The 26,623-nt window shown below is 35.7% G+C and overlaps 1 protein-coding gene across 1 annotated transcript; it reads left to right on the forward strand.

The window, feature by feature from the left end:
* Window positions 1–3,360: 3,360 nt before the first annotated feature.
* LOC139979971 (uncharacterized) lies at window positions 3,361–10,020 on the forward strand. The gene is made up of 8 exons (XM_071991253.1): window positions 3,361–3,588; window positions 4,181–4,282; window positions 5,590–5,903; window positions 7,195–7,261; window positions 7,671–7,700; window positions 8,511–8,585; window positions 8,947–9,052; window positions 9,410–10,020. The coding sequence occupies exons 1-8, from the start codon at window positions 3,516–3,518 to the stop codon at window positions 9,879–9,881; spliced, it is 1,239 nt and encodes a 412-aa protein (XP_071847354.1). The 5' UTR covers window positions 3,361–3,515; the 3' UTR covers window positions 9,882–10,020.
* Window positions 10,021–26,623: the final 16,603 nt, after the last annotated feature.

The following is a 26,623-nucleotide window of genomic DNA, read 5'->3' on the forward strand; positions in this document are numbered from 1 at the left end:
TGACAATAATATACAGAAAACTGAGAATGGGAATGACAAAACATTGAGTGATACCTTATTGGTAGAAGAGGATGAATACAGTGAAGTACAAGACGCAATGAAAAGGAAGACAGAGTTGTATTCTGAAATAAACTCGGATGAAAAGGAATCAGTGCCTCAAATCAAGGGCCCTATGGCACAGGAAAGTGAAGCACATCCCACGAAATCCTTTGACACACCACTGTATGGAAAAGTTGATAAAAATATACAGAAAGCCGAGTACACAAATGATAACATGGTGGATCGAACTTTAGCAGGATATGAGGATGAATACAGTGTAGTAAAAGACGCGTTGAAGAGAACGACGCAGTCAAGGGCGTAGGAACCGGGGGGATGGGGGCGCCAGCCCCCCAGTGAAAAATATGGGGGCGGAAGTATCGTTCCGCCCCCCCCCCCCGCTCCGCAAGTCAGAAAACCCCTTTTTCGTTTCCAAATGAGAAAAAAATCTCATTTGAAGCACCAAATTGTATCTAAGGCCAGGTGAAAATGCAAAATTCTTTACAAAATGGAGTGGGTGTTGAAGTGTGCTATATTGCACCAAATTGCATCTGAGGCCACCTGGAAATGCAAAAAAATTCCAAAGGGGAGGTGGACACCCTCTCCCCTTAGACCCCTCCCCCAGGCCGGCCATCAGTCTTCAGGCCCCCCCCCCCCACTCAAAAGTACCTTCCTACGCCACTGGACGCAGTTGTATAGTGAGGTCAAGACAGACGGAAAGGAATCAGTACCTCGAGATGATGGGGTTGTATCACATGACAATGAGGTACATACAGCGAATGTGCCTGGCATACCTCTATATGGTAAAATTGAGAAAACCAAATAGATAATTGAGAATAAGAATGGGAACATAGTGGATGAGACTTCGACAGGAGAGTAAAATGTCTCAACCACAAGACTCACTGAGTTGTATTCTGGTAAACCGGTAAACTTTGATGGAAAATAATCAGGACCTGACGTAACATGAACACAAACCAGTTGAGGAGCGCGTTCCCCATGTCGCACATTATCATGTTGAAGCTGAACATGGTGTAGGGGAACCAGGTGGCTATGACTTTCAAAGGCATGGGCGTGACCCTGGGGTCGTTAAAGCCAAGTGTTATGTATAGGAGGCATGTGGTTCCTGCCAAGAATAGAACAAAATATACATGATATTGTGCACTCTTAAGTGTAAAGGTTGTCCTCATAAATCGTTTTAATTTGTTGTGTGTGGATCAGCGCATGAATACTGTGAATAAGTGAACAGCAAAATCATTTGTACGTTCTGGTTGTAAGAGGAAGTAACACAACACTAATAGAGATCCCTTTTCGTTTATTATACTTACAAATTTCTTCCATTTTATCTAGGTGATGAAAGAAAAATATCAAAACTTACATATTTAATTTTGCAGCTTTGGTTGGTTCCTATATTCTATCTAATCTTCTTAATTTCTTAATTTCAAAAAAATGAAGGACATGCTAAACTTCTGATAAATAGTCTATTGTTATTAATGTTTCTCTCAAAAAAGACGTTGAAATTTGAGTGTAACTGATATACACACAAATACATACCTATATATATATATATATATATATATACCTATATAAATATATATATATATATATATATATATATATATATATATATATATATATATATATATATATATATATATATATATATATATATGTATGCAATGGGCTCAACAGGGATCTCTCTTTTATGAGCATACATGCTAAGCTAAATACCAATAAGGTCTAGTTTCTTCCATTTCATTAGTACAACTGAAGAAGAGCCGTGTTAACGCTCGAAATATTTTGTTACCTATTTAACGTTCTAAGTAATAAAGTTGGAAATGAAAGTATCATTTTTTCCCCATTTTTTCCTGTGGATATTTCTTACTTTCCAACACACGCTATCAGACATGTCTATGTATGCATATATATATATATATATATATATATAGCCTATATATATAGCCTATATATATATAGCCTATGTACATAAAGTTCCTATATATATAGTTGTTAGGCAAATATACAAATAAAATCCTGAAATCGCTACATTTTTGGAATTGGTGACTGTACAATGTTTTAATCTAACGGGTTACAAAATTTTAAAATAAACAATGGGAAAGTATTATATTGCGCATGCATAATATTTTATAAAACAAACTAATAAAATGACCCAGATAGGAATGAGTTTGAGTCTTTCTAGCTTTCATTTTCTTTGTTTTTCTTAAGGTTTTCTTTCCCTTTTCACCATTAATACATTGAAATAACGAGTTTAAGGTAATAGTACACCCATAATCTTAGCACAACAATGAAAATATTATCTGTTTATAGCTGCATGCAATTCTCCTTGCGCACAAAACCGAATAGAAAATTGTTTTTGTTTGTTTGTAAATATATGTATCAGTTTGACTGTTTGTATAGTCGCAAGCTATACCACTATTACTTAAGAGTCACATGGCAAGCTTGGATCATGATATATTTTCGCCAGGAACGTCTAGCGATAAGGTTATATCCCCGTGAGTAAATTATCCTGCAATAAAAGCAAATGGTATACCGATGGTTATCCCTGTCCATGCATGCAAAGCACTTATTCAAAAAGAAAGTCCATCCCAGAATGCTACAATTTAATGAAAACCTGTGAAAGAAAAATAACCACCAATGGTCTCGATAGGTACCCCGTGGTTCTTTATTTCTGTTATAGTTAATTATGTCTCAAAACAATGTAAATGCGCAAATAAAATAACAAGAATAACGATAATTAAGCTATTCATTGAACAACAGTACGTTGTACAGCATAACGATCTGAATTAAGGGCATACTGCGCCTGCGTCCAGTTGGCATAGCAACACGAACCGATGTGTTCATGTCAAGACGTATAGCGATACAGTGAATAGACATAACGGTTATTGACGTTTACTCTCATGTTCCTCCGACCGCTCCGTTTTAATGTATAACATACTCTATACTAATGTCCTATTGGATTACATATTAAGCTGTGAAAGTAATGTGGTCACCTAAGCATTGTATACGTGATAAGAACGTTCTTGGGGTTCGTCTCCTTAATACCAAATAAATAATACGGATTTAAAACTGTATACACTCATTACATATAGCTACTAGTTATCAATGCAAGCATTCCACGCTCTTAAACAGTTCCTTTTTCATACTGTACGATTTATTATGATTTATCATAATAGCTATATTGTGACAACAATAGTGTCAGAAAAGCATTGACCCGTTACTAGTTGTAATATATATCATACTACGTGAAGAGGAAATGAATGTAAAGCCAGTTCCCCTTTTATATTTTACACTGATGTCAATTGTTATGATATCTATGGTTATACAATATAGGACCGTAACGTTCTTCTTTGCATACAGTATTGAGATTTCTCTGGTAGATTTTGTTTCCTGTTGGAGAACGCAACGTTGTAACTTCTATTTTGGTCTGATTGAAAAGTCACTTTCCGTCCCGATAAAACATCATGAAGCCTCAAACAACTAACTATGATCTCTTCAAGATATCTCACTACGTATTAATTATCGGATCATTTATCGGTGAGTATATCATTCGTGTTAATACGTTGACAACTATTATGAGATTTCCACTTTGAAAACACTTTTTTTCTTCTTGTGATTATATGCGTATCTTCAACAGAGTTAAACACACTAACACAGATTCGTATAAAAGCAAATGTATAAAAGCAGAATATTGCTATAATTAAAACTGTACACTGTTATATTAGCTGGAAGTGCAGGGCCTCCAGAAGCTGCAGTAGTTTCATGAAGTTCTTGTTCGCCTTTGTAATGAATTTGGAACGTAAAAATACCAGCCAGAAAGAGAAATTACACTTAAATTTCTTTGGAATGTATCTCAGGGCCCTAGTTGGGGCGCAGGGGGGTTCCTGGGCGACACCCAGAGATGGGGGGGATCCTCGAAAGCGTTTTCAGATATTCCTCCATATGTAGTAGCGAGTTGAAAATCACAGCAAAACGAAAGGACTTTAGGGAGAATGTTTTAGTTTTGTTTTACCGCAGCCGACTAGGAGTTCGTGTGCAGAGGACTGGGGTGGGGGTGCACCCACTTGCCCCTGGTACTACCTCTGGTCATTGTATACATCGAAAGGATGACATATTTTTTTCTCTCAAGGATCGATATCGTGTGGATCTAATTGTAACGACTTTGGCTTAAAGAACGTAGCAACCAATGAATACGACGGGGACTGGGAATTTTATTCCTTCGGCAATATGGGTAAGTTAAAATCATTTTCTGGTGTCTGAAGTTGATGAGATCGCAAAATTGCTGAGAGTTTGCTGAATCATAGGCGAAAACCATATCCTCATATCATGTTTGTGTCGTGAAGATATGGGTTTTTTTCCATGATTGTGATATTTTTTTTAAATGAATCTAACAATGTGTAAAAGTCAGTTGGCCTGGCGTTTCGATCCTAGCAGGATCTTGTTCAAAGGCTAAATGACAAGTAACAGTAACAGAAGGGACACAAACACGCACATAATACAGACAGGTTAATGAGCATGGTGAACACAAAGATATAGATGTAAGGGGATTAGTAGACAAGGGATGGAGAAAAGAAAGAAAGAAACCAACAGGGGGAGAGGAGAGGTAGGAGATAAATAGTAGAGGGACCAAGAGAGGATTAAGGGAAGGGGGTAGGGAATAAACTGGAGAAGGACAAAGACAGGAAGGTGTGGAGAAAAAAAGTGGAAGAGAGCTAAAAGAGGAGGAGTGATGGGGGGGGGGGGTGGCAAGGGGAGAAGGAGGACAGAAGAAAAGTTAGTCATGTCCTTCCTGAATGTTGAGCCCATGAGGTTGAATGGTGCGAAGGTGTTGCATCCACAGCCTCTCTTTGCTGATTCGTACTAGGTCAGGATTCAATCCCCTGTAGGGACATGTCGTTATTGGTATGGTTGGGAAGGTTAGAGTGTTCTCCAACTGGGGTCGCAGTCTTCATGGTGTTGACTGTGGATCTGTGACCATAGAACCGCTTCTTGAGGGTGGTTTTGGTTTCGCCAACAAACTGGATGCCGCAAACTCTACAAGAGATCAGATATATGACATTAGTGGTTGTGCAAGTGATGTGACCCTTAGTCTTGTGTGTGAGTTGCATGCTGTGGCTGGTGATGGAATTGGATTCAACAATGTGGTGGCTGCAGATGATGCATATCGAAGTACGATCACACTTGAAAGTACCATGCTGAATGGGTGTAAGGGTAGAAGTTAGAGGTGGAACAACAGCACGCACAAGAAGGTCTCGCAGGTTGCGTGGTCGTATGTAGGCGATGGTGGGTTTTCAGCTGCTCTGTTACTGTATCCCTTTGGGTGATCCTCCTTATCTACTCTGTATTTGTACTTGTATTTGTACGGTATTCTTGTGTTTCAGTTTTTCATTTCATTTTTATTATTTACTCATCCCGCTGCTTTCACCATGTCTCACCGTTTTCTTTTGTTTCGAGTTGCTTTATCAATGTTTACATAGTAAACAAGACCCAAAGGCTATCATTTGACCAAGTACAACGTTATAAATGTGTTCTCAACAGATACCAGTGATTGCTTCCTATGTGCCAGATGGTGGCAATCTGATGAAACTTTGAAGGTATTTGAGCTACTTGTCCCTTGTCTCCCGGAGAATGCTAATGGATCAATAAGTCTGAACTATTTTTACAGCCCTAGCGACACGAGTAATGGTAACATTGCATATGGATGGGAAAGACATACAAAGGATGAGTGTAAGTCGTTCAACATAACTACCTCAGCCATTAGTGGTGGACAGACGATGTACAACTCTACTGCTGGAAAGACAAATGTATATGCACCAACTATACAAATACCACCAGAGTATAGCAATGCACCAGTATGTATATAAATTAAATGGATTATAGACTTGACAGTTGACCTTATTACTCATTTCACTACAGATTGTTACAGAAATTAGTATTATAGTAATATACATATAGGAATACACTGAATTGGATGATTTAAGGCAGCTTCTGTAAAACGCTAAATGTTTTAACCAAATATATTACGGTAGGGCGTTAATCTTGGAATGTATAGGCCCTATGATTTAGATATATCGATGATGTCAAACTTATTGTGATCAATATTTTCTTATGACACAGCTATGATGACATTTCACCATCACACAATTTGTATTTGTTATTCGTAAAGAATCAACATCTCTTAGACACTAACAATCTGAAACATTGATGTTTGCTAGTTGTACGAAACGACTTACTTGTCATAAAGAGAACAGCCGATTCACACAGAGATTACAGTAACTACTGTAAATCTAAAGTTTTGTACCACAGTTAATACTGGATCGTGCTGACAAATCTGATAAATCGGTAGCATGTGCTATTAAGTTTACAGTAAGAACTGATAATATTTGTAATTCCAACAAATTCCAAGCAACTGGATTTGTTGGAATTACACATATCCTCAGTTCTTACTGTAATCCTAATAGCACGATTCAGTTTTTACTGTGGTACAAAACTTTAAAATTAGCAGTAGTAACTGTGTTCTCTATGTGTATCGGGTGAAGAGAACGGAATGGTTAAGCGTGTAAGGCGTAATGGCTCCTGAAATGTGCGTATGAAATCCGCGCCAGAAATAATGCGAATAATGAAAAAAGCGTCCAAGGTTTGAGAATAAAACGAAATGAAATGGTTGTAAATTAATAGTTCATTAGTAAAACATAGTATACCCAAAAGCGTGCGCGTAATATTTTCAGGGGTTATGTTAGTGAAAAAGGGTAGAACAATTTCACTAATAGCTGAAATTTATCGATCGGACTGGTTAATGCTTTTTAATTTCAATTCTGGTTATGAGTTTTAAGTTGTTAATGTTGTATGTTTTTCCTCTCTATCCTGAATGTTTGAATGTATGAATATATATATATTTATATATATATATGTATATATATATATATATATATATATATATATCTATATATATATATATATATATATAAATATATATATATATATAAATATATATATATATATTTATATATATGTATATATATATATATGAATATATGTATATATATATATATATATATATATTGATTCATTCATTCATTTATTTATTCACTCATTCATTTATTTATATGTATGTATGTCAATTTATCAGTTTACATTTTACAGATTATCTTGAGGTTCGCACCAAATTATCCTGAAGATAAAATATTCTGTATAGGAAGATTAGATATTGGTAAGATTACATATAGTTTTCACTACACTATAGATTAGGAACTACGTTTTAAATGACTTGATAATATATTTACCTTTACAGAGACTGAGTATTAAAGTTACTCATTAAATAACATTTATTGTTACGAATCTCAGTATCAATATTAATCTATATTTACTTATATATAAAGAGTAAATCTTTGCAAAGTTGTGTTTGCGTGTATTCGAGTATTCGCGTGTCCATGGGTTACAGAAAATTACTTTAAAAAGCCTCTTTTCATACTAATATCTCGAATCCCTCTCAGAATTGTTGATACTGGTTACAGTCAGTATGCAGACCAATATGTAACCAAAGTAAGTAAAAGTCAGAATTTCAGAATTCCTCCAAGACTAATACGTCTTTCTTCTTCTTCTTCTTTGCCTGATTGCAGAATTCCAAACAGTTCCTATGCCTACTAGTGGTGAGTATTTTCATGTCATTTATAGTCGGCAAAAATAATTCAAACAGTTCTGAAAAAAATGAATAACATCAAAATTTTATGTAATCATTTATGCTATAGGAGTGGAGGGATTGCACTACGCGGTGATTTATAAACCAAATCTGTTGAATTTTAAAGGACGTTTATAACATGCTCTGCCTCCCTCGCCCTCAATCCCATCTCTTTTCCATCCTCGTCCCTTCTATTAGTAAACCTCTCGTGATACAACTGTTGTCATAATCGCAATTGCTCCTTCTTGGAAATATTCCCCAATCACATAAAAATCTTAGCTTGCTTCTGTTTCTGTTTAACCGTTCAAAACCTTTTAAACTATATTATTCCAGCAACGCTGACGTTTTACATGTAATACTACAAATTTATATTCTCGATTAAATGTTTTCAAAAGTTTTTGGGTATCATTATTCTACCTCGTAGGTTAAATAATTATATTAGTTCCATTAATTTCTTTTTCTCCATTTCTCCATTAATTCACTTTCAAAACGAGAAAAGGTCATCAACGTAGTTATATCGGATCCAATTTTACAATTTCCAGAGAACCACAAGCAACAGATTGGGCTAATTTAATCTTCAGTACTATATTCAACACACAGAAAGCTGGATGATTTAACGATACTTCTTCACTTTGTAATAGCAATACACCTGTTACATAATTATAAGTGATACTTCATTATATATACTTACACCCCAGTTATCTATTTACCATTATAAAATGCAAATATTTATTTTATTGATCGCTACCGTTATTTATTTCTCCATTTCAATTTCTTTAAGCTCCCAAACCTAAGGAAAGTTCTCCAACTGAAATCATAGAGCTTCTTCGTTCATCGAAAATAACGCAAACTTCAGGTGAGATTATTTCAACAAAATGTAAACATTAATTGTGTTCTTGTTTTGTTTATTTACTTCCTAAACTAAGACACTGCTGGTTAGAGATGGTAGTATACCTTTAAACAGGTAATATATATATATATATATATATATATATATATATATATATATATATATATATATATATATATATATATATATATATATATATATATATATATATATATATATATATATATATATATATATATATATATATATATATATATATATATATATATATATATGTATAAATTACCTGTTTAAAGGTAAGGTATGTTCTTGTGTGTATATATTTCCGGTAATTTCTTAACTCCGGTAACTTTTTCTTTACTCATAGAGAATAACAACCGCTGGACAAGTCTTTGGATAATAACTGTAGCAGTTGTGGTTATACTGTTGCTAATCTTTGGGTATGTGGGCTTACTCTGGTACTGCTCAAGAAGGTAAATCATATTTAAAATATGCACAGTAGGCCCTACCCACAATTTCAATCGATGCTTAGTTTTAAATATGTATTGATATTTGAGCAGCGAATGAAAGAATTTAACTGTGTATAAAGAAAGCAAAATATATATGCCTATCTTATAAAATAGTTACAAATCAGAGGCTTTAATGTAAACTATGTAAGTGTAATGAATATTGGTAATCATTCAATGAATCGATGACGAAATAGGGTTGGACAAGAAGAATCAAAGTGATTACAATTTTACTTCAAAATGTCCTTTATCCGAAAGAACGGTTTCGTCCAATGAAAACCGAAGAACTCTACAAATATTTTCATTATGCGTTTATTTTTACAGACAAAAGAGAGGAGTGGCTCGTCCTGATAAACCAGAGAATAACGGAACTGACGTCAGACGGAATCAATTGGTCAATCACCATGGTGATGTAAATGACGAAATGGTGTACAATGGTGACCCTAAATATTACAGTATAGAAGATGGAGAAGTGAAAATATATGCTCTGCCTTATCAGGAAATGTTTAACAATCGTGATAGTCATGAAACCGTTGACAGGAAAGCAGCTAATAAAAGCAAGAAAACTTTGAAAAATAATCATCTTAAAAATATCCAACATACAAATAAATCTTTTGAACAGATTGATAAGGCTAAAAGGAATGGCAAAATGGTCAATGAGGCTTCGATTAAAGAAGAGAACGAATATTCCAAAACAATATTCACTGAAAAGAAAGAGGCAGTTGTATTCTGTGACAGAGGGCCTCGGTATATAAACTACAAAATTACCGGGCATACCTCTAGTTGGAAAGCTTAACTTGGTATTGGGAAACCAGGGCGCAGGTCTTTAAGGATCTCAGGACTTCCATAGCCGAGTGTAATGTATAGGAGTCGTAGCGGTATTCCCAAGAATAAATAAAAATAAATAGAACTGTGTACTCCTCATTCTGTAAAGATTTTCCTTTTAAATATTTTTAATTTCATTTTATAAGTGTACTCTCCGTGAGGTGCACTCCTTGATAAGTGGGAACCGCAGTACTAGAGGTGTAAAAAGGTTAAAACAGTTTTAGCCGAAATAAGCAAATTGACGGTCCTTGTCTTTTCGAACTTGTTTGTTGCATTAATTTGATAATAATTTAGACATTGTTTTCACAATTTGCTATAGATTAGCATTTTTTATGATTAGGTAGAACACGAAGTAAATAAATATTCTCATCATCTTTATGTTCCGTTATATGAGGAAGATTTACATTATGGGAGATAATCAAGCCTTTTTGTTTAGTTATACTGAACAATTATTTTCGTCTTTATCTAGATGCTGAAAGAAAACATATTCGAAGACTTGCATATTTAATTTTTGTAACTTTGGAATTTATCTATATTCTATCAAATTAGATTATCCTCTCTTTACGTTTTTAGGCCATCTGTCTAATCTCCTTCATTTCTTGATTCAGTTAAATGAAGTTATAATATAATTCAACAGGAAAGTAAAGGAATATATCATATGAATCACACTCTAATCTGATAATTATTCTCTTACACAGGCTCTCTAGTGGATAAGCAGTTTGCTAACAGTTTTATTTTATTTTAATTATTCTATTAGACAATTTTTTTTTCTCTAAAACAGAGTACTAGAAGACAAGTGTGAATACACAAGAGTATAGGATGGATAAAATCAGAAACATTATAAACTGATCATAAATATTCGATAATTTATTTTTCTTCTCGATTACATGATATTAAATATAGACCTTTGTATATAATTTCGATTATGCGTTATGTTCGCTAAGACTTTTTTGCAAGTTGTGATTGCTTGATGGTACACGCGGGCTATGTTATCCAAGGTCTTAAAGCTGAACTCGTTTGAATTTACACAACCAGGCCGGTCAGTGTGAAGACTTTCACATTGGAATAAAGCTCAGTGGAACTCATTATTAAACGAGGATTGTGGAAAGATGTATATATCTAAAGAGTTTTGATAACGTGCTTTTGGGCAATCTACAGTGTTTCATAAGAAGTACTGGTTGATGACACATATCTGGTCTTTTGTACATCTATGTAGCTTCAATGTTTCATGGACAATATCGAACTCATGTAGACCCGTACGCAGGGATGGAATGACGGGGGTTGTGGACGGAGGAGGGGGGGGGGGGGGTTGCGCACACGTCCACATTTTCCACCTTTCAAAGGACAACATTTGTTCTTGATATTTTGTTACATAACAAGACAACACTAACTTCGACAAAATATTGTCCCAAAACAAATTGATGTGGTTGCAGAGCACATATCCCCGTTTTACATCTCAGCACCCTTAATTACACCAAAATGCCCCCCCCCCGGGATGGTGAATAATAACATATGATCCATATCTTCAGTAACACGCACCCGCCCCCCCCCCCCTCCCCCAAAAAATAAAAAAAACAGGTATGTCATGATTGTTATGGGTCAAATCAAAGCATATTTGTACAATACACAGGTCTGTGTGTACCTGTACAGCTTTCACAGCGTAATACTTTATTCTTAACTGGATTTTTCGAGTCTATTTATTTCCTTTGGCCACGGTGTTATAGGCCATCATGGCATTTGTTAAACTATTACAACAACAAAATCAAGAAAACAAAATAAGCGATGACGAAGATTTTTAATCGACCCCCCCCCCCCACCTTAAGCATATTTTTTGTACGTTTTTATGATATCGCTAGTAATTTCAAAATAGAAAATGCTTAGATGCAACTTGCAAGGCCTGGGAAGTGCCATTTCCAGCGATCTGGGAGGCATTTTCGGCCAAATTTTCATGTTCGCTTCGCGCCAAATCATGGTTGCGCTACGCTTAGATAGTTTCCAATGCCGAATCTACGGTTTTGATAATTTGCCTACAGGTTCGCCCCTCCCTTGGCAAATTCCTCTCTACATGCCTGAATAAATACTAATACAAACAGCCAATCAGGATCATGTAACCAGTGCGCATTAACTGATCAAAACAAGCTAGTGAGCTATACTATAACCATACAGATAGGTGGTTTCCAGGTATTGGAATGCCAAAGAAGATGTTAAAAGGTAAACAATGCTGACACATTCATTTTTCTCACATCATTGCTCGCGTCATTGCCTCAATACTCTGTTACATTTTCAATCGGGTTTTCACTTCTGGGACGTACCCTGATGCTCTTAAAACCGCTAAGAAAAAACAAATTTTCAAGAAAGGAGACAATACTATCGCTGAGAAATACCGGCCAATCAGTCTATCACCCTAATAATATTTCAGACGCAATCTTTGATGTCAGTTTGACATATAGTTCGGTCAGTTCAGTATGTTCCCTGCCTGAAAGCCCAGTCAATCTTTCCTTATTTTCCACGCGCAATTTGCAGATTTGTCGAAAAATGTCAATGCCGGTGTGAAACTTACAAAAGATATGTTATGATATTTCAAAGTAACTTCCCAGACTGTTTTTTTTTCTATATCAATAAACTATTTGATGACCATATCAAGACATGGGATCTCAAAATAAAGGATGCTGAGAAAACTTTAGAGCAGCTTTAAAGGCCTGGGAAGTGTCATTTCCAACGATCTAGGAGGCCATTTTAGCTAAAAATTCTGGTTCGCTGCGCGCCAACTGTGGCGCTCCGCTTAGGTAGTAACAAGACGCCCTACCAGGAAATGGTCAACGATAGCACCATTTTGCCTCTACCATTTTACCAATATGTCTGGCTGCCCCCTCCTCTTAGACCGATCCCTCAGACCACATTACCTTCCCCCTCCCCCACTCCTTAAATACAACAGAGGTGATTGAACTGAGCTCATGATAGGGGACAAACCATTAAAGCATGAAACATACAACACCGATTAGACGTAATGTCTATGATAATTACGTCATTTTGTCGTCATAAGTTAACAATATCTCTGTGCAGTGCAGAGGGAGCTATATATTACACTGGCAAGTCTGAAAGAAAGCAACGAGGCATGCCTGGCTACTTCAAAGTGCAGTCGTGTCTGAATTCTTATATTGCTGTCACGTCTAGGCACTTAGTAAATGCGTAGTATTTATATCTTATCTCCCATTTTTGCACAATAAATTGATCAATAAAAAGGAATTCATGCTGATATCACGATAACGACGAGATACAATTACTTTTCGACCATAATCTGCATCAATAGATTCATTCGTTCCCTGTTGTTCGGTAACCTTGCATTGATTTAGGATCTGTACGTTATAAGTATTCAGACCTAAGCATACGGCTACACCACTCTATACTGTCCTCTCATATCATGTTTGGAAGCACAAGTACTGACAGTATGAACAGTTTCCAACCTCTATCTAATGCATACTGCTCATACTTTCTGTACAAGTGATTTGAAGCATGCATGACATGAAAGTATAGCTTACAGTGTATGAAAGAAAAAAACTGTTCCAAAATGACCTGATGAATAATAATCGCCTCCGTTGCTTCCGATCCAAAACTATCAATGTCCGTTCGTTACTGAACATGCAGAACGTTAGCGGTTAGTTCAGTTAACGCTTATTTGGGAGATAATAAAATAACATTACAACAAGCATTAAATGAAGGTATGCAATCAGACGATGGAGTTTCATGATAGGTAAAATGCACATTACAGTACGTTAATCACGTCTAGTTATTGGTCGAAACAAAACTGTTTGGCAAGAGCGACCTCTACCCAAGACATGGCTATAGCGTCAAATGAAAACTGGAAGCGCTCCCTCTGTTACTGTATCTCAATCACCCTAATGGTAAAACTAAGTGCAGGGACAGGGACTTTAAAAGTCCGCTGTGCGTGGTGAGGGAGACGGGGGGGGGGGGGGGAGTGGGCGAGGAGGAACGACTGGCTCTTCTTGTCTCCGTTTCTGCAATTTTGTGATTTTGTCGATCTTAAGTTCGCTTATTTCTCTCCTGACACCATTTGGTATGCTAGGCATTATATGTTGCGTTCAAGTTCTCTGGGGGTTGTACTAGCTCTACGTATTGTTGGTGACCCATCTTTTGTTTCTTGCATCCGGCCTCCAAGTCCATCCCCGGTTAATGTCTCGAGGAAAACCCCTTAGTAAGCTGTAAACTTATACGTATATGCTAACCACAACATACAGTTTCCCACTTCTGTTAGCAAATCGGAAGAGAACACCTGTTTTGGAAATAACAAACAAATTTTTAAAAAAATGACGTGCTCTAATCACATTCAACAGTAACAATATCAAATACAAGTACACGTACACACAATGGGCGAAACTGGCCAACGTTTAGGTAGTACGGTGCACGGCACATAAAACGAATTCTGGGCTTTATGCAAATGATCTTGTCCTTCTCAAATCCCTCACCCACCCGCCTCCCCACCTTGCCCTTATCCTGTCCCTTTAGACAATTCTTGCTATATAAAATTATGTGTAACTTAATTCATGAAAATTCAAGTTTGAAAGGGCTTCTCCGTTCAATATAGCATATTGTGCGATTTAAGAACATAACATAAGCATGCAGTTGACAACAGACCATTTTTATTACGATATAACATAAAATTGAGCTCCTTTTGGAATTAAAAACGCCGTTAGGTCCATACGTTAATATCTCATGTTTGATTGCTAGTAAATAAATTAATAATACATGACATCGACATCCCTACCAGAGGGCCATTAATCGTATACCTGGACCGTGATGGTAGTATGTGATATGTTACCATGGTGATTGTATTTTTACTACATTTGTCCTTACATGTCGATAACACGATTGAGATATTACCATATAACATGAATATGACAGCAACTTGCAACAAGAAATGTCATAATAATTCATTATTGTTTCCAAGTAATCTCAACGACATTAATCATAAATCATATATATATATATATATATATATATATATATATATATATATATATATATATATATATATATATATAAATATATAAATATATATATATATTTATATATATATATATATATAAATATTTATACATATATATATATATATATATATATATATATAGTTGTTAAAACAGGAAATAGTTTTTATTTCCTGCAGTGGAAATGTGTTTACACAAGTGCTGAACCTGCAATGTTGTAGCTCTTAACACGATATAATGAAGACAAGTGTCCAGACTGGGTAAGAGGCAGAAGAAAAGCTTTCAGACTATCCCAGTTGCAGTATGACGTCATATATTTTCAACAATGACAGCCGCCATGGGTACGGACTTTTATATTATCCTATCTACCAAACAGAGCAAGATTTTTCTTGGCTGCTGGTGGTGGGGAATTATTCATAATATCTCTCTATATCATCTTAGCTGAAGATGCGAGGAGGGCATAACCTTTATTATACCAAACAGGATTGTCCGCAAAGGACAGACATACATTAATTAACAAGGGATATTGGGAGTAAGGTAAAGTATTTTATAAAGAGGTTTGATATGCTAAACAGCTGGCCCAAAAGACGAATGCCATATTTCAAATGTTGACCGTTGAGCTTCCCTTTAGACATAGTCTCACTGGCAATGTAAATCGGTCTCATCTATAATTCAATTTTAATATTTGCATCACCGAGCCGCATGTATATAGACACTCAATGCGAGCCGTGTGGCTTTGTTAATCTACCTATATAGAGGAACCTATATAATACTTGAGTTGATAGAATCGCCAAGATATTGTGTAAAGTATGACGTTATAGGCACAGCATTAATTTTGATATGTTCGAGACTGTGAAGATGATTAATGTCGGACGTCGGGGTCAGGGTACAATTCGCCCCGGCCCCGCAATGCCCCGCGCCACCCCACCCCGCCCCGGGGGTAAGAGACAGAAGAAAATGGACGATAAACTGTCAATAATTCGGAGAAAATACAATGTGAAGCACGATGGCTTCACGGTGTAGTGTTTATAGTATCATGTCCTCAGTCTTGTTTGTGAAGGAAAATTCAAACTGTGATTATCTCCCAAATGGAATATAAAAAAAAAAATTGTTTACATCACAGGTAATTCTATCACAATAGAACGGGAAACAAATGATAAACGAAGGAACAAAAGAACAAAAGAACAGCAAAAGCAAACAATAAATGGACCAAACAAAAACGCTAAATATATATTTATAAGCAAACAAAAAAACAATGATTATTTCAACATTATATTTACCTTATGGCTAATCCCTAAACCTTAAGGCAAAACTGCAGCAGACACAAAAAGTTATAATTTATTCAAGTTGACTATTTCATGTTTTTTTTTCATCCTTTATGTTTGCGTTATTGCTTGTTCTTTCTTGTCTGTTCTATAATAGTCCCTAGGGTATATTATTCCTTTCTACACTATTAAATTGTTGTTCAAACATCAATCAATTTCCTTTCAATTTTTAACCTTAAATTACCGATTTTTATCTATTAACGAGAATATTCATTCCTATATCGTCACCATGGGACAGAGTTGTACTTCCTATCGTATTTTGTTAGATCTCAAGACCTCTTGTCTGATAATTAGTACTTAAAATTCAATTCATGATTCCATTTACATATGAAGGAAATTTAAAAAAAAGAAAAAAGAGCCTTACAAATTAAATCAGTAGAAAGGTCTTAAGAGGAAGCGCCTTTCCCATCAGAAAGACCCTCAATGGGTTGAATTTTAAACATATATTGCAAAAAGTCGTAAAAGAACAACATCGAAGTTAGACAAAGAGATTCGTTAATTACAAGACACTATGCTGCATCTGTTAGCAGCTGCTGTTACCGTCAGAGCAAAGAATTAAATTTAATCATAAATTAAATTTACGCCTCCTCGACCAGAGAATTTAATAAGACAAACATTAGTGGGTTAATTAAATAGGTGGTTTTGAAGCTTCTGTAGAGAAAACAGTTCTTTAAAGAGAACAAAATTTACCTTCTCGTTTATTTAATTTTTAATTGCATCCCCTAATCAACACGTCAGAGTCAGTACTGGGCCATTTGAACTAACTATACACTGATAATGTGTGTGAAGAAACGTTGAAATTTATCATCTTGGAATTAATGTGTAAAGGATATACAGTGGCGTGCAGAACATTGCAAAGCAGATAGGGGGCGGAGGGGGACGGAAATTCTAAGTTCCCCCCGACTGATTTAGGTAAAGGCATGAATCTTTATCAAGGATCACAAAATGCGATTCAAAACAATACTAAAGAAGGATATGAGGCCATGGGATCGTTGAGGCCGACTCTAATGTAGGCGAGGGGTATAGGGAAGTTAAAACGTCAACTATAGTACATTATGAGGCATATTGAGATTATTATATATATATATATATATATTACCTCAATATTGTGCTAATAAATATATACTCGTTTTCTTATATGAATAGAAGGTAGGGGGGGGGGGGGGTTGTGAACCGTTAGCAGTGGTCTAATTCTTATCCGGCTGAATATAACAAATGCCCCGATTGAACCGTTTTCCCCGATTTACAATGGAATATCATCCTTTTTATGTAAGACAAGTATTGTCAAATAGAATTCAAACAAGTTTTGACGGTTTTTGATCTGTTAAGCTTTTAACCGTTCTGTTTTATAGAAAATTGACAAAGTAGTTGCATTTAATTACCAAGTTGGTCACACAGCAACATATACCACACAACCCAAAACCAAATCGCAATACTACATCACATAAATATGACGCAATATTAAAACAAATGTTACAACATTAATTATTGTTATTAAGAAAAGTACTGTTTATCTCGATTCATGATAAATTTCGCACATATAAAGGTGTCTGAATAACCGAATTTTTAAATGTTGGCTTTTTTCTATACTCCAAATAATGTTTACAGTACAGCTTATTGTATTGCCTATGTGGCTAAGTGGCTGAATATATACTTGTCATTATATATTCACGATCAAAGAGAACTGTCAACGCAAGATCAGATAACAGTATCGATACAGAGTTAATACCGTAAATAATCTCACTTAATAACCTAACATGAAAGGGAAAACAAAGCTGTCTTGAAAACGCCGAAGGTAGCAATCATAATGTACATTTCTAAACTGGTAAACAAGCTTGGCCAATGACTATATATTGTAAAACACAAAAGCTACCAAACAACACTATGGATTCATCCTACCCCGAAGGACACTAAATTCATTCACATATACATTTTCCCGCCTAATTACATCACGACACCATTTTTACCTCTAGGTTATTGGCGTCCGCAAAAGACTACCTATAAAAATTCATTTGATATAATTCAATTATATTGATTAAATGAGGGCGTTATATTTCTTAAGGGGAATAACCCACTTAAAAATTTTCTTTTTTGTTCACACATAATATGCGACTGATGCAGACTCCTGCAGGGTGTCATATTGAGATCATAAGGGTAATAATGTAAGCAGCCAGGTGCATACCGATGATATAAATGAACTAGAAATTTTGAGGCGACAAAAGGTTTGAGGTAATTTTATTATTGGGGGCACCGAAATCTGTTGAACAGTGTGACGTGCTTTTAAAAAAATATTATTTATGACTATAGCTGTATTTAACCTGATCGGAACAGTGTGCATGAAAGATGTCTATTAATAGCGTAGAATAGTCAAAATGTGATCACTGGAACCTAATTATAACAGGACGAAATCATGAGTCTTGGACAGAATTCTCCAGACATTTAATCCAGAGAAAAATAATATTATTATTTTTGCACTTTTTCATATATATATTGGAGCATGATAAATTCCCATAAAGAAATAAGTTAAAATATGAAAGCCTATGTGTATCCCGCATATAATGGTCTTTAATGAAAAAGTTGAACTTTCTGAAATTTTCATTGTTTATACTAAACATTAGATTGGAAACTTCGAACAAATAAAGGAACACCTAAAACAGGAAATTTGGTTTTGTGATATGTGATAACAATTTCCATGACATTTCGAAAGTAAGTAGTCTAATGATTAGTGTGCTCTACTTGTGTAAATACAACCAGTGGCGAAGTCATCATAGACACAATAATTAAACAATATATATATATATATATATATATATATATATACATGTCAACCCCCTTCCCACCCTTCCCTTTTTCAGCCAGAAGTAGACCTATACCTTGTTAGTATTTTATTGTGACTCATCATTATATTATTCATCTAAAAGGATAAGTCCTTGAATGAACCCGTATTATAACGAAGTAATATCGATAAGACTTTCATATTAAATTGAACAAACATTTTCTATCTGTAATGTTTTCGTAAAATACCTTTCTTCGGCCTCGCTCGTTCTCTGGGCCGTAATGTGCACTTGACAATAGTACTCGCATCACCTAGTTCGCGCTGCGAATAAAGTAATTCGGCGTCCCATGGGTTTAGATGACATTTTCACAGGTCACAAGAGAGCAGAAGGGTGAGGGACAATGCAATTTATAACCTAAATTGAGCTTTTTTTGGGAGTCGAAAAGGGTTACATCAATTGCGCGAGAGGACTTTCAGTTTTGTCTCGATTTTTTTCATTATCACTTACAGTCCCCAGCAGATATGTTTAATATTAATACTTACAACAGATCATTTTCTGCTTTTGTTTTAAGCAACATCGGTTTAACATTAATAACACTGGTTTTATTTGGGCAACAAAGGAGAGATATAATATTCGTTCTTTTTGGGTACACAGAAACCATACGAATTAAGACATATAGTTGACTCACAATGAATCCCAATGAGATTTCTATTATCTTGTTTTCTGCGCTTTCGAATGTTTTTGACTCTATCTCTTTTCTTGCTCTTTTATTAATACTCTCTTCATACTGTTCAACACTCTTATCTCTCTTTTTGACAATAATTTTACCAACCTTATTGATTATTGTAATTGATATAAATATATACAAATTGATCCACAGAAAGATAATCTCAAATAATTAATGAGTATATACATAATGATTCTATTTCATGTTTCAATCAAATCGTTGTCGCGGGAGAGATTGCTGTTCACATGTAATTAAAGTACACTTACTTTATGTATTAAATTTTATTTTCCTTTTCGTCATTCTCGACATCAACCTTAAATTGTTTACGGTAGCAAAAGTCCACGGGTTCTCCTTGTTGTTATCAATCAAACCGTCTAGCAATACGAAAGAGAGGAAGACATTTTACAGCTATTTTAACCTTAAACTGCTCTTTGCCAAACCATATGTTAATGAACAATACTAATATAACGTTATCTATGGAGGAAGAAGGAGGGGGAACGGGGGAAGTGGTACCCCCACCCCCCCCCCTGTTCTCAACCTCACTAAAGGTCGACAGTACAGTAGTTATTGCCGCAAACTTACGTTCGGATCTAATTATAGAGTAACTTATAGTCTAAACACTAAGCACGCCTCAGTAAGCAACATTTAACGCCGTCTAATAACAATTATCAGGAGGAGGACCTCCAGAGCCCCCTTCCCCCCGCCCCCTTCCCTCTTCAAAGTGTAATCCCATTAGTTTGGGGTCCGTAACCCTGAGTCGGAAAGAGATAAGCAACGGTTTCCAAACTGCAAAATTGTCATTCCCCCCTCCCCCACCCTCCTTGACGCTAGTTGCCCTTATGCATTGGCAATGGGGCATGCAATGTGTGCTATGTGACATGCAATTGCACCCAATTTCTTCTCTCTTTTTTTGCAGCACAGAATGACACACCACTGATACCAAAATATGGTCAGACTCAAATGCATAAACAAAAAATGAAAAGAAAAACCCTTTTTTAAAACTGTAAATTTAACCTCGTCGATACCACTTTTGTTACACCGCTACAATCTTGTAAGAGGTCGTTAGACTGTTTTCACGCATGCGTACTGCAACTTGAAATGAACAAATACAATGTAGTCGTGTACGTAAATCACCTTGCAATAAAATATAGCCTGGGTGACCGGTGACGTGGTTAAATATTGAAAGATGCTTATACTGGGTAAAAAAAAGCAACTTATAAAGAAAAACCCAGTCCTTAGGCTATAAAATTTAGAATTTTATAATCTGTGAAGTGTTTTCTGACGTCAGTTTAAATACCAATGATTCAAACTAAGTATATTCTTAATCATTCGTCCACCAAAGGGCTTTCACACTGGTTCAATTACGACGTTCCTTCCAAGGTTATATTCCTTTCGATAAATTGCAGAGGATTTTCGTAATTGTTATTTGTTTAAACCTTTAAATCTCTCGGCAAAGTTGGAAATTGCAGTTTAATTCCTTCTTCTTCTTCCTCTACATCTTCTGCTCTTTCTTTTTCTTCTTCTTCTTATTCGTTTTGTTGTTTTGTCGTTGGTTGTGTTTATTGCACCTGAGGTGAATGATACGTTTAATAGTACGTTCACCTATTCTATATTTAGATCAAGACTTTGGAGGTGACCTTCAGTTTAGTTCTGTTAACAACAGAGAGAAGAGGCAGAACATATCAAATATATATTCAAATGTGCGAAGGTCAAAAGGTCAAAGTTTGTTCGATCTAAGCAGATTTTCGTAGCGCATGCATAAATACAACAGCGAGTAATGCGGTTAAATTGCGTTATGTGCGTTTAAACAGTTGTATACTTTATATACAGACAATGTGATTAAGCAGAGATGCTGTTGCATGTACAATTTTACCATTTTTTTAATAGCATCTTTAGTGACGTCATACAAAATTCGACGAGTGAAAAATTGAGAAATTGTAATCCACCAATATTAAAAAGGGATTTCGGTGACAGAAATGTTTAATTTTCCAATTTTTGTCTCACAGTTCAATTCTAATATTATAAAAAAAAAATAACGTCGGAGATGAAATATTGAGACCAGAGCCACATGAGAGCTATTGTGCAGGTGAACGACTTTATGTAAGTCCTAAATGACGTCATTGTTGTTGAATAGTTATTACAGAAGAGATTTTTTCCCCGCCTCTTTCTTGTACAGACATAAAAATGTTCATCCATTTAACAAGGTTTAGCATGCAAACAAGCAAAAATGTTGTTATATTCTCTAGCATAACAATGAATCGTGATATGAAAATTTGTCTACCTTTCAGTTTTTAATTATTATTTCTTGCTGGACGAAGATTACAATCAATAGTACAGTTTGTCCAGAGAAGATATCAGAAAAGGAATTCACGTACAAAATAATTGATAGATATAAAAACAAAAAATATGGTGAATATGCAAGCTATTTACGTATCGTTTTACCAGTAGATACTAAATCACATAAAATGCTAGATATGCTGAAGTGTAAATGAACAACTGTTTCAAATGCAATACAACACATTTTCAGGAATTGCTTGACGATTTTTGTTTGTTTTTGTGGAATATCTGTTCCTAATGGATTCCTAATATTTGATAAATTTGCAGGACGGTGTACATAAGCTGACAAGTGGACGATTGCAACTTAAAGAGAGTGTAAGGCAATAAAAATATCAAACTTTCAAATATCAATAAAAATATGTTGACTGCCAACTTTAAAGCCTTTCCCCCCTCAACAATTGAGACGTGACGTGTTTTATAGGCCGGGCTAAATGTCTGTAAAAAAATGTTAAGTTCTCAACCTCTGTGAAAAGTATATTTAATCTGTCAAGTTTTAACCACTTTTTTCATACTGAAATTACAAGCAATTCTTATGACCTTTACAATGAACGCCCACGACATAACGCATTCGCAACACTGTGTGCAAAAAAAAACGACATCAAAGAATGGACCAGATGAGAATTACCACGAGATTTCAGAAACCTTTTTGTATTTATCGTCTTCCAAATTCGCCCTTGCATATAATTCATCTTTCTGCTCTCTCACCATCACGGATATCAGAACTTAATTAAGTCCTAATAGGCCGTCCTTGGGAAAGACTACCGACAATACAAGCATACCGGATATTGTATATGATGAATAGGGAAATGGTGTGTCACAAGCTATATCAAGTTTATAATCTTCTTTAACGAAACTATGCTCGTGGGAAGAAAATTGAGTTTGCCAAAGAATTTATTCATGTTTTCACATGCTAAAAGAGGGCAATTCGTTTTAGTTAATGTCAAAAAGGGAGAAATGTTTGCTTTTTCTTTCTTTCGTTGTCTTTTATTCATCTCATTCCGATGTACCGTTTATCCAAGTTATTCAATGACACATATGGCCGGATGTTTGGAGGATGACTCAAGTTGGGCACAACATTTATTTTAGCATGTCTTTAAACCATAAAAATATACTTAAAAACCTCAGCAGATAATAGAAATATTACTTGCACTCGTGGTTTCATTTTTTTTCCCCATGGAATATGACATATTAAAGATTAAAATTCTTACGTTTTGATCTTTACAAGCGGTTATACAATTGCAACAAATATTCTGCTACATTATATAAACAGACATTCTCCTCCCTGCCTTCTTCCCTTCCTGCTCGGCATTTTCCTGCCTCCTTATTTTTCAACGTCACATGACCTGATTGGACGGATGAATCCTTCGACCTTTCAAGAATAAAATCGACGTTTCGACAAGTCGGTTCTGACTAAACTGAAGGGAGGAAAATGGAGAGAGAGAGAGAGAAGAAAGAAAGAAAGATAAGAAAAGGGTTAAGTGAAATTTAATAAGTAACGTAGAAGTAGACATGGCGAGAACTTTGTTAGCAAGTTTTTAACAAACAGATCGTTTCCCTTGTTTCGTGGTTTAGGAAGGATGTTTATACTAGTAACTATCTCCGAGGTGCTAATTTCAACTCAAGAGTTCTCAATGTGCTTTATGCATATTTCAAGTGGAATTAACCTACTTACTGTAAGTGCACGGTGCATTATCCTCGACAGGAGTACACCGTATAATCAATAACGGTGACTGTTTTAATCTTTAGTTTGATAAATGATGATTGGGATAAAAAGAGAACTTTAAACTTTGGTATATAGGTTATAGACAATTTTTTTTGGTCCTTTTCATTGCACCGTTCGATTTCATCAGATTCATCAGTTTTTAAAAAAAAATAATCAAAATGTATATAGATATTCCTCAAAGCCTTGCCGGAATATTAGGCAAAGCGAAATATAATCGTACAGGAAGAAAGTTTTATGAATGACACAAGATAACGACAGAATAGGAGGAGCGGTGAAAAGACAGAATGATAACACGAAGTTATCACCGTTCGTATGGTATTTGTATATTTGTATATGTATTTGTATTAGTTTAGTTTAGTTTAGTAGAAAAAAAGGATCAGGAGGGACACTTAAGTCCCCATCAAGGACCCTATAGAGAGAGAAAAAAAAAACTGAAGACACAGGCACTCAGACCCGATTACAATGCTTAAAGTGCTTGTCCAAAGCATTCTTAAACCCATTCACACTACTTGCAAGTACAACTTTCTCAGGCAAACCATTCCACTCATTCACAACCCTATTAGAAAAAAAGTTATGCCGAATATTAATCCTACTATGCGACTTTTGGAGTTTAAGGCAATGACCTCTAGTACAACTACTGTTAGCAAACAAGAAAAAGTCGGTAAAGGATAAATTGTCGAAACCATACACAATCTTGAAAACCTGGATCAAGTCCCCACGTAACCGCCTAAGCTCCAGTGTGGTGAGATTCAACAGTTGTACACACCTATAATAAGGAACCCCCTTTAAGGAACTAATCATCCTAGTAGCCCTCCTCTGGACTTTTTCAAGTACTTCCTTATCCTTAGCAAAGTAAGGGTTCCAAGCCTGCACAGCATACTCCAGATGAGGCCTAACCAACTGCTTATAAAGCCTAACTACTATGTCCTCTTTCAGAAAACTGAAGTTCCTCTTGATCATACCTAAAACCCTATTACCTCTTTTAGCAGCTTCAAGACAATGTTTAGAAGGTTGCAGAGATGAGTCAATGTAGATACCTAGGTCTCTTTCAACAGAGACCTCCTGTAACTCCACACCATTAAGATTGTATGTAAACTTTTGGTTACTACTATCAATGTGCATTACCTTACATTTATCAATATTAAAAAGCATTTGCCACCCCTGAGACCAGGAAAAAATCTTATCCAAATCCGCTTGAATTTTCTCAGAATCGCTTTTGGAAGAGACCTCAGAATACAATTTGGTGTCATCAGCAAACTTCTTAGATTTACACAAAATATCTCCGTCGATGTCATTTATATAGGCAACAAACAACAAGGGGCCTAATACAGACCCTTGTGGAACCCCACTAGTAACGTTCTGCCAAGAAGAAGCACAGCCTTTAATTACCACCCTCTGTTCCCTATTACCAAGCCAATTCCCGATCCAAGACAGTAAATTCCCTATTATACCCATGCTCTTCAGCCTAAGTAAAAGACGCTGGTGGGGAACTTTATCAAAGGCCTTCTGGAAATCCAGGAACACAACATCTACAGACCTCTGCCTATTAAGTGAACTTGTTACATCTTCCATAAACTCAAGGATATTAGTGAGACAAGACCTTTTTTGCGAGAGAGTATTCTCGAGCTTAGATGTGGGTCTTAGCTCTGGAGGGGGACAGAATTCCACGCCGTTTCGTTTATCTGTACATTATGTCACAATGTCGAATTTACTGAATCCTAAGAGCAGTGTCAAAAAATGAAGTTTAATAACATATAAACTTCAGTTTTACGTATATATTATACTCCAGATTATAATCATTTGTCGTAATTGGATCTAAATGTAAAGAAAATGACTGCAGTTTACATCATTTTTTGGCTAAGACTACGAGTTGTAGAAAAATGATGACGTCAAACCAAAAAGTTTGGCACGGAGCCATGGCCACAGAAAACGCTTCTGTGCGTATGCATTACGTATAATTCATTGCCGAGTTGACTTTGTTGTGTACGTATCGTCGTATGTCATATACGAACCATCAACAGACAGCAATAGTACTGCATCAACGATACTATACATACTATACCTTTCGATATTCGGTAAAACTACTTGATGTAAACTCTCACTAATATTTCTTATACATTCTTGAAGTATTTTGCTTGAATGTTAGGCGTAGGTTAAGAAAAGAAGTGGCTCAGCGGGACAAAGCAGTTTGGCTTAAATCACAATAGCTTGGCCTATCGGGGTCTGGAATTTAAGACACAAGTTGTTCTCAATACCGTGCGAGATTCACGAAAGTAGCCTAGCCGTAGCGTTACGTAGTAAGACATAACGTTAACCTTTCATTGCAATGTGACATAGGCTAAGCTACATGGCACCAGTTCGTCTCCTAAAATGTTTTGGGCGGAACTGAGACAATTGCTCTGACCAGAATCTCCTTATAAAAATTTTGTTTGTCACCCCATTTGAAAACATTGGGTTATGAATGAATATAAATGGACCACTGTCACAATTTATGCTAGGCACGTACCCCGGTAACTAATTCTTGGTCATAGGCCTGCTCAGCATGTTACTTGTACCTGTTAGTGTTACTGCCTAGGCTATGAACAGTAAGTTCTAGCTCTAAAAATTAAAAGTAATAAGCTCAGTGGCAGTTACGCAAAACCTAGCTAAGATTGGTTGGAGGTGCATTGTGTACACCTAGCAAAATAGCCTAACGTTAGGTAGCCTACAAATATATATGTGTATAACCTTTTTTTTTTAATTGCATGATTTGAATCTTGATTATGGCAGTGGTAAACCTGATGTAGACTATGCCTAACAATATAGTTTAGTTTAGTAGAAA

Source organism: Apostichopus japonicus, chromosome 14 (assembly GCF_037975245.1).
Source record: "Apostichopus japonicus isolate 1M-3 chromosome 14, ASM3797524v1, whole genome shotgun sequence".
Classification (NCBI taxonomy): Eukaryota; Metazoa; Echinodermata; class Holothuroidea; order Aspidochirotida; family Stichopodidae; genus Apostichopus; species Apostichopus japonicus.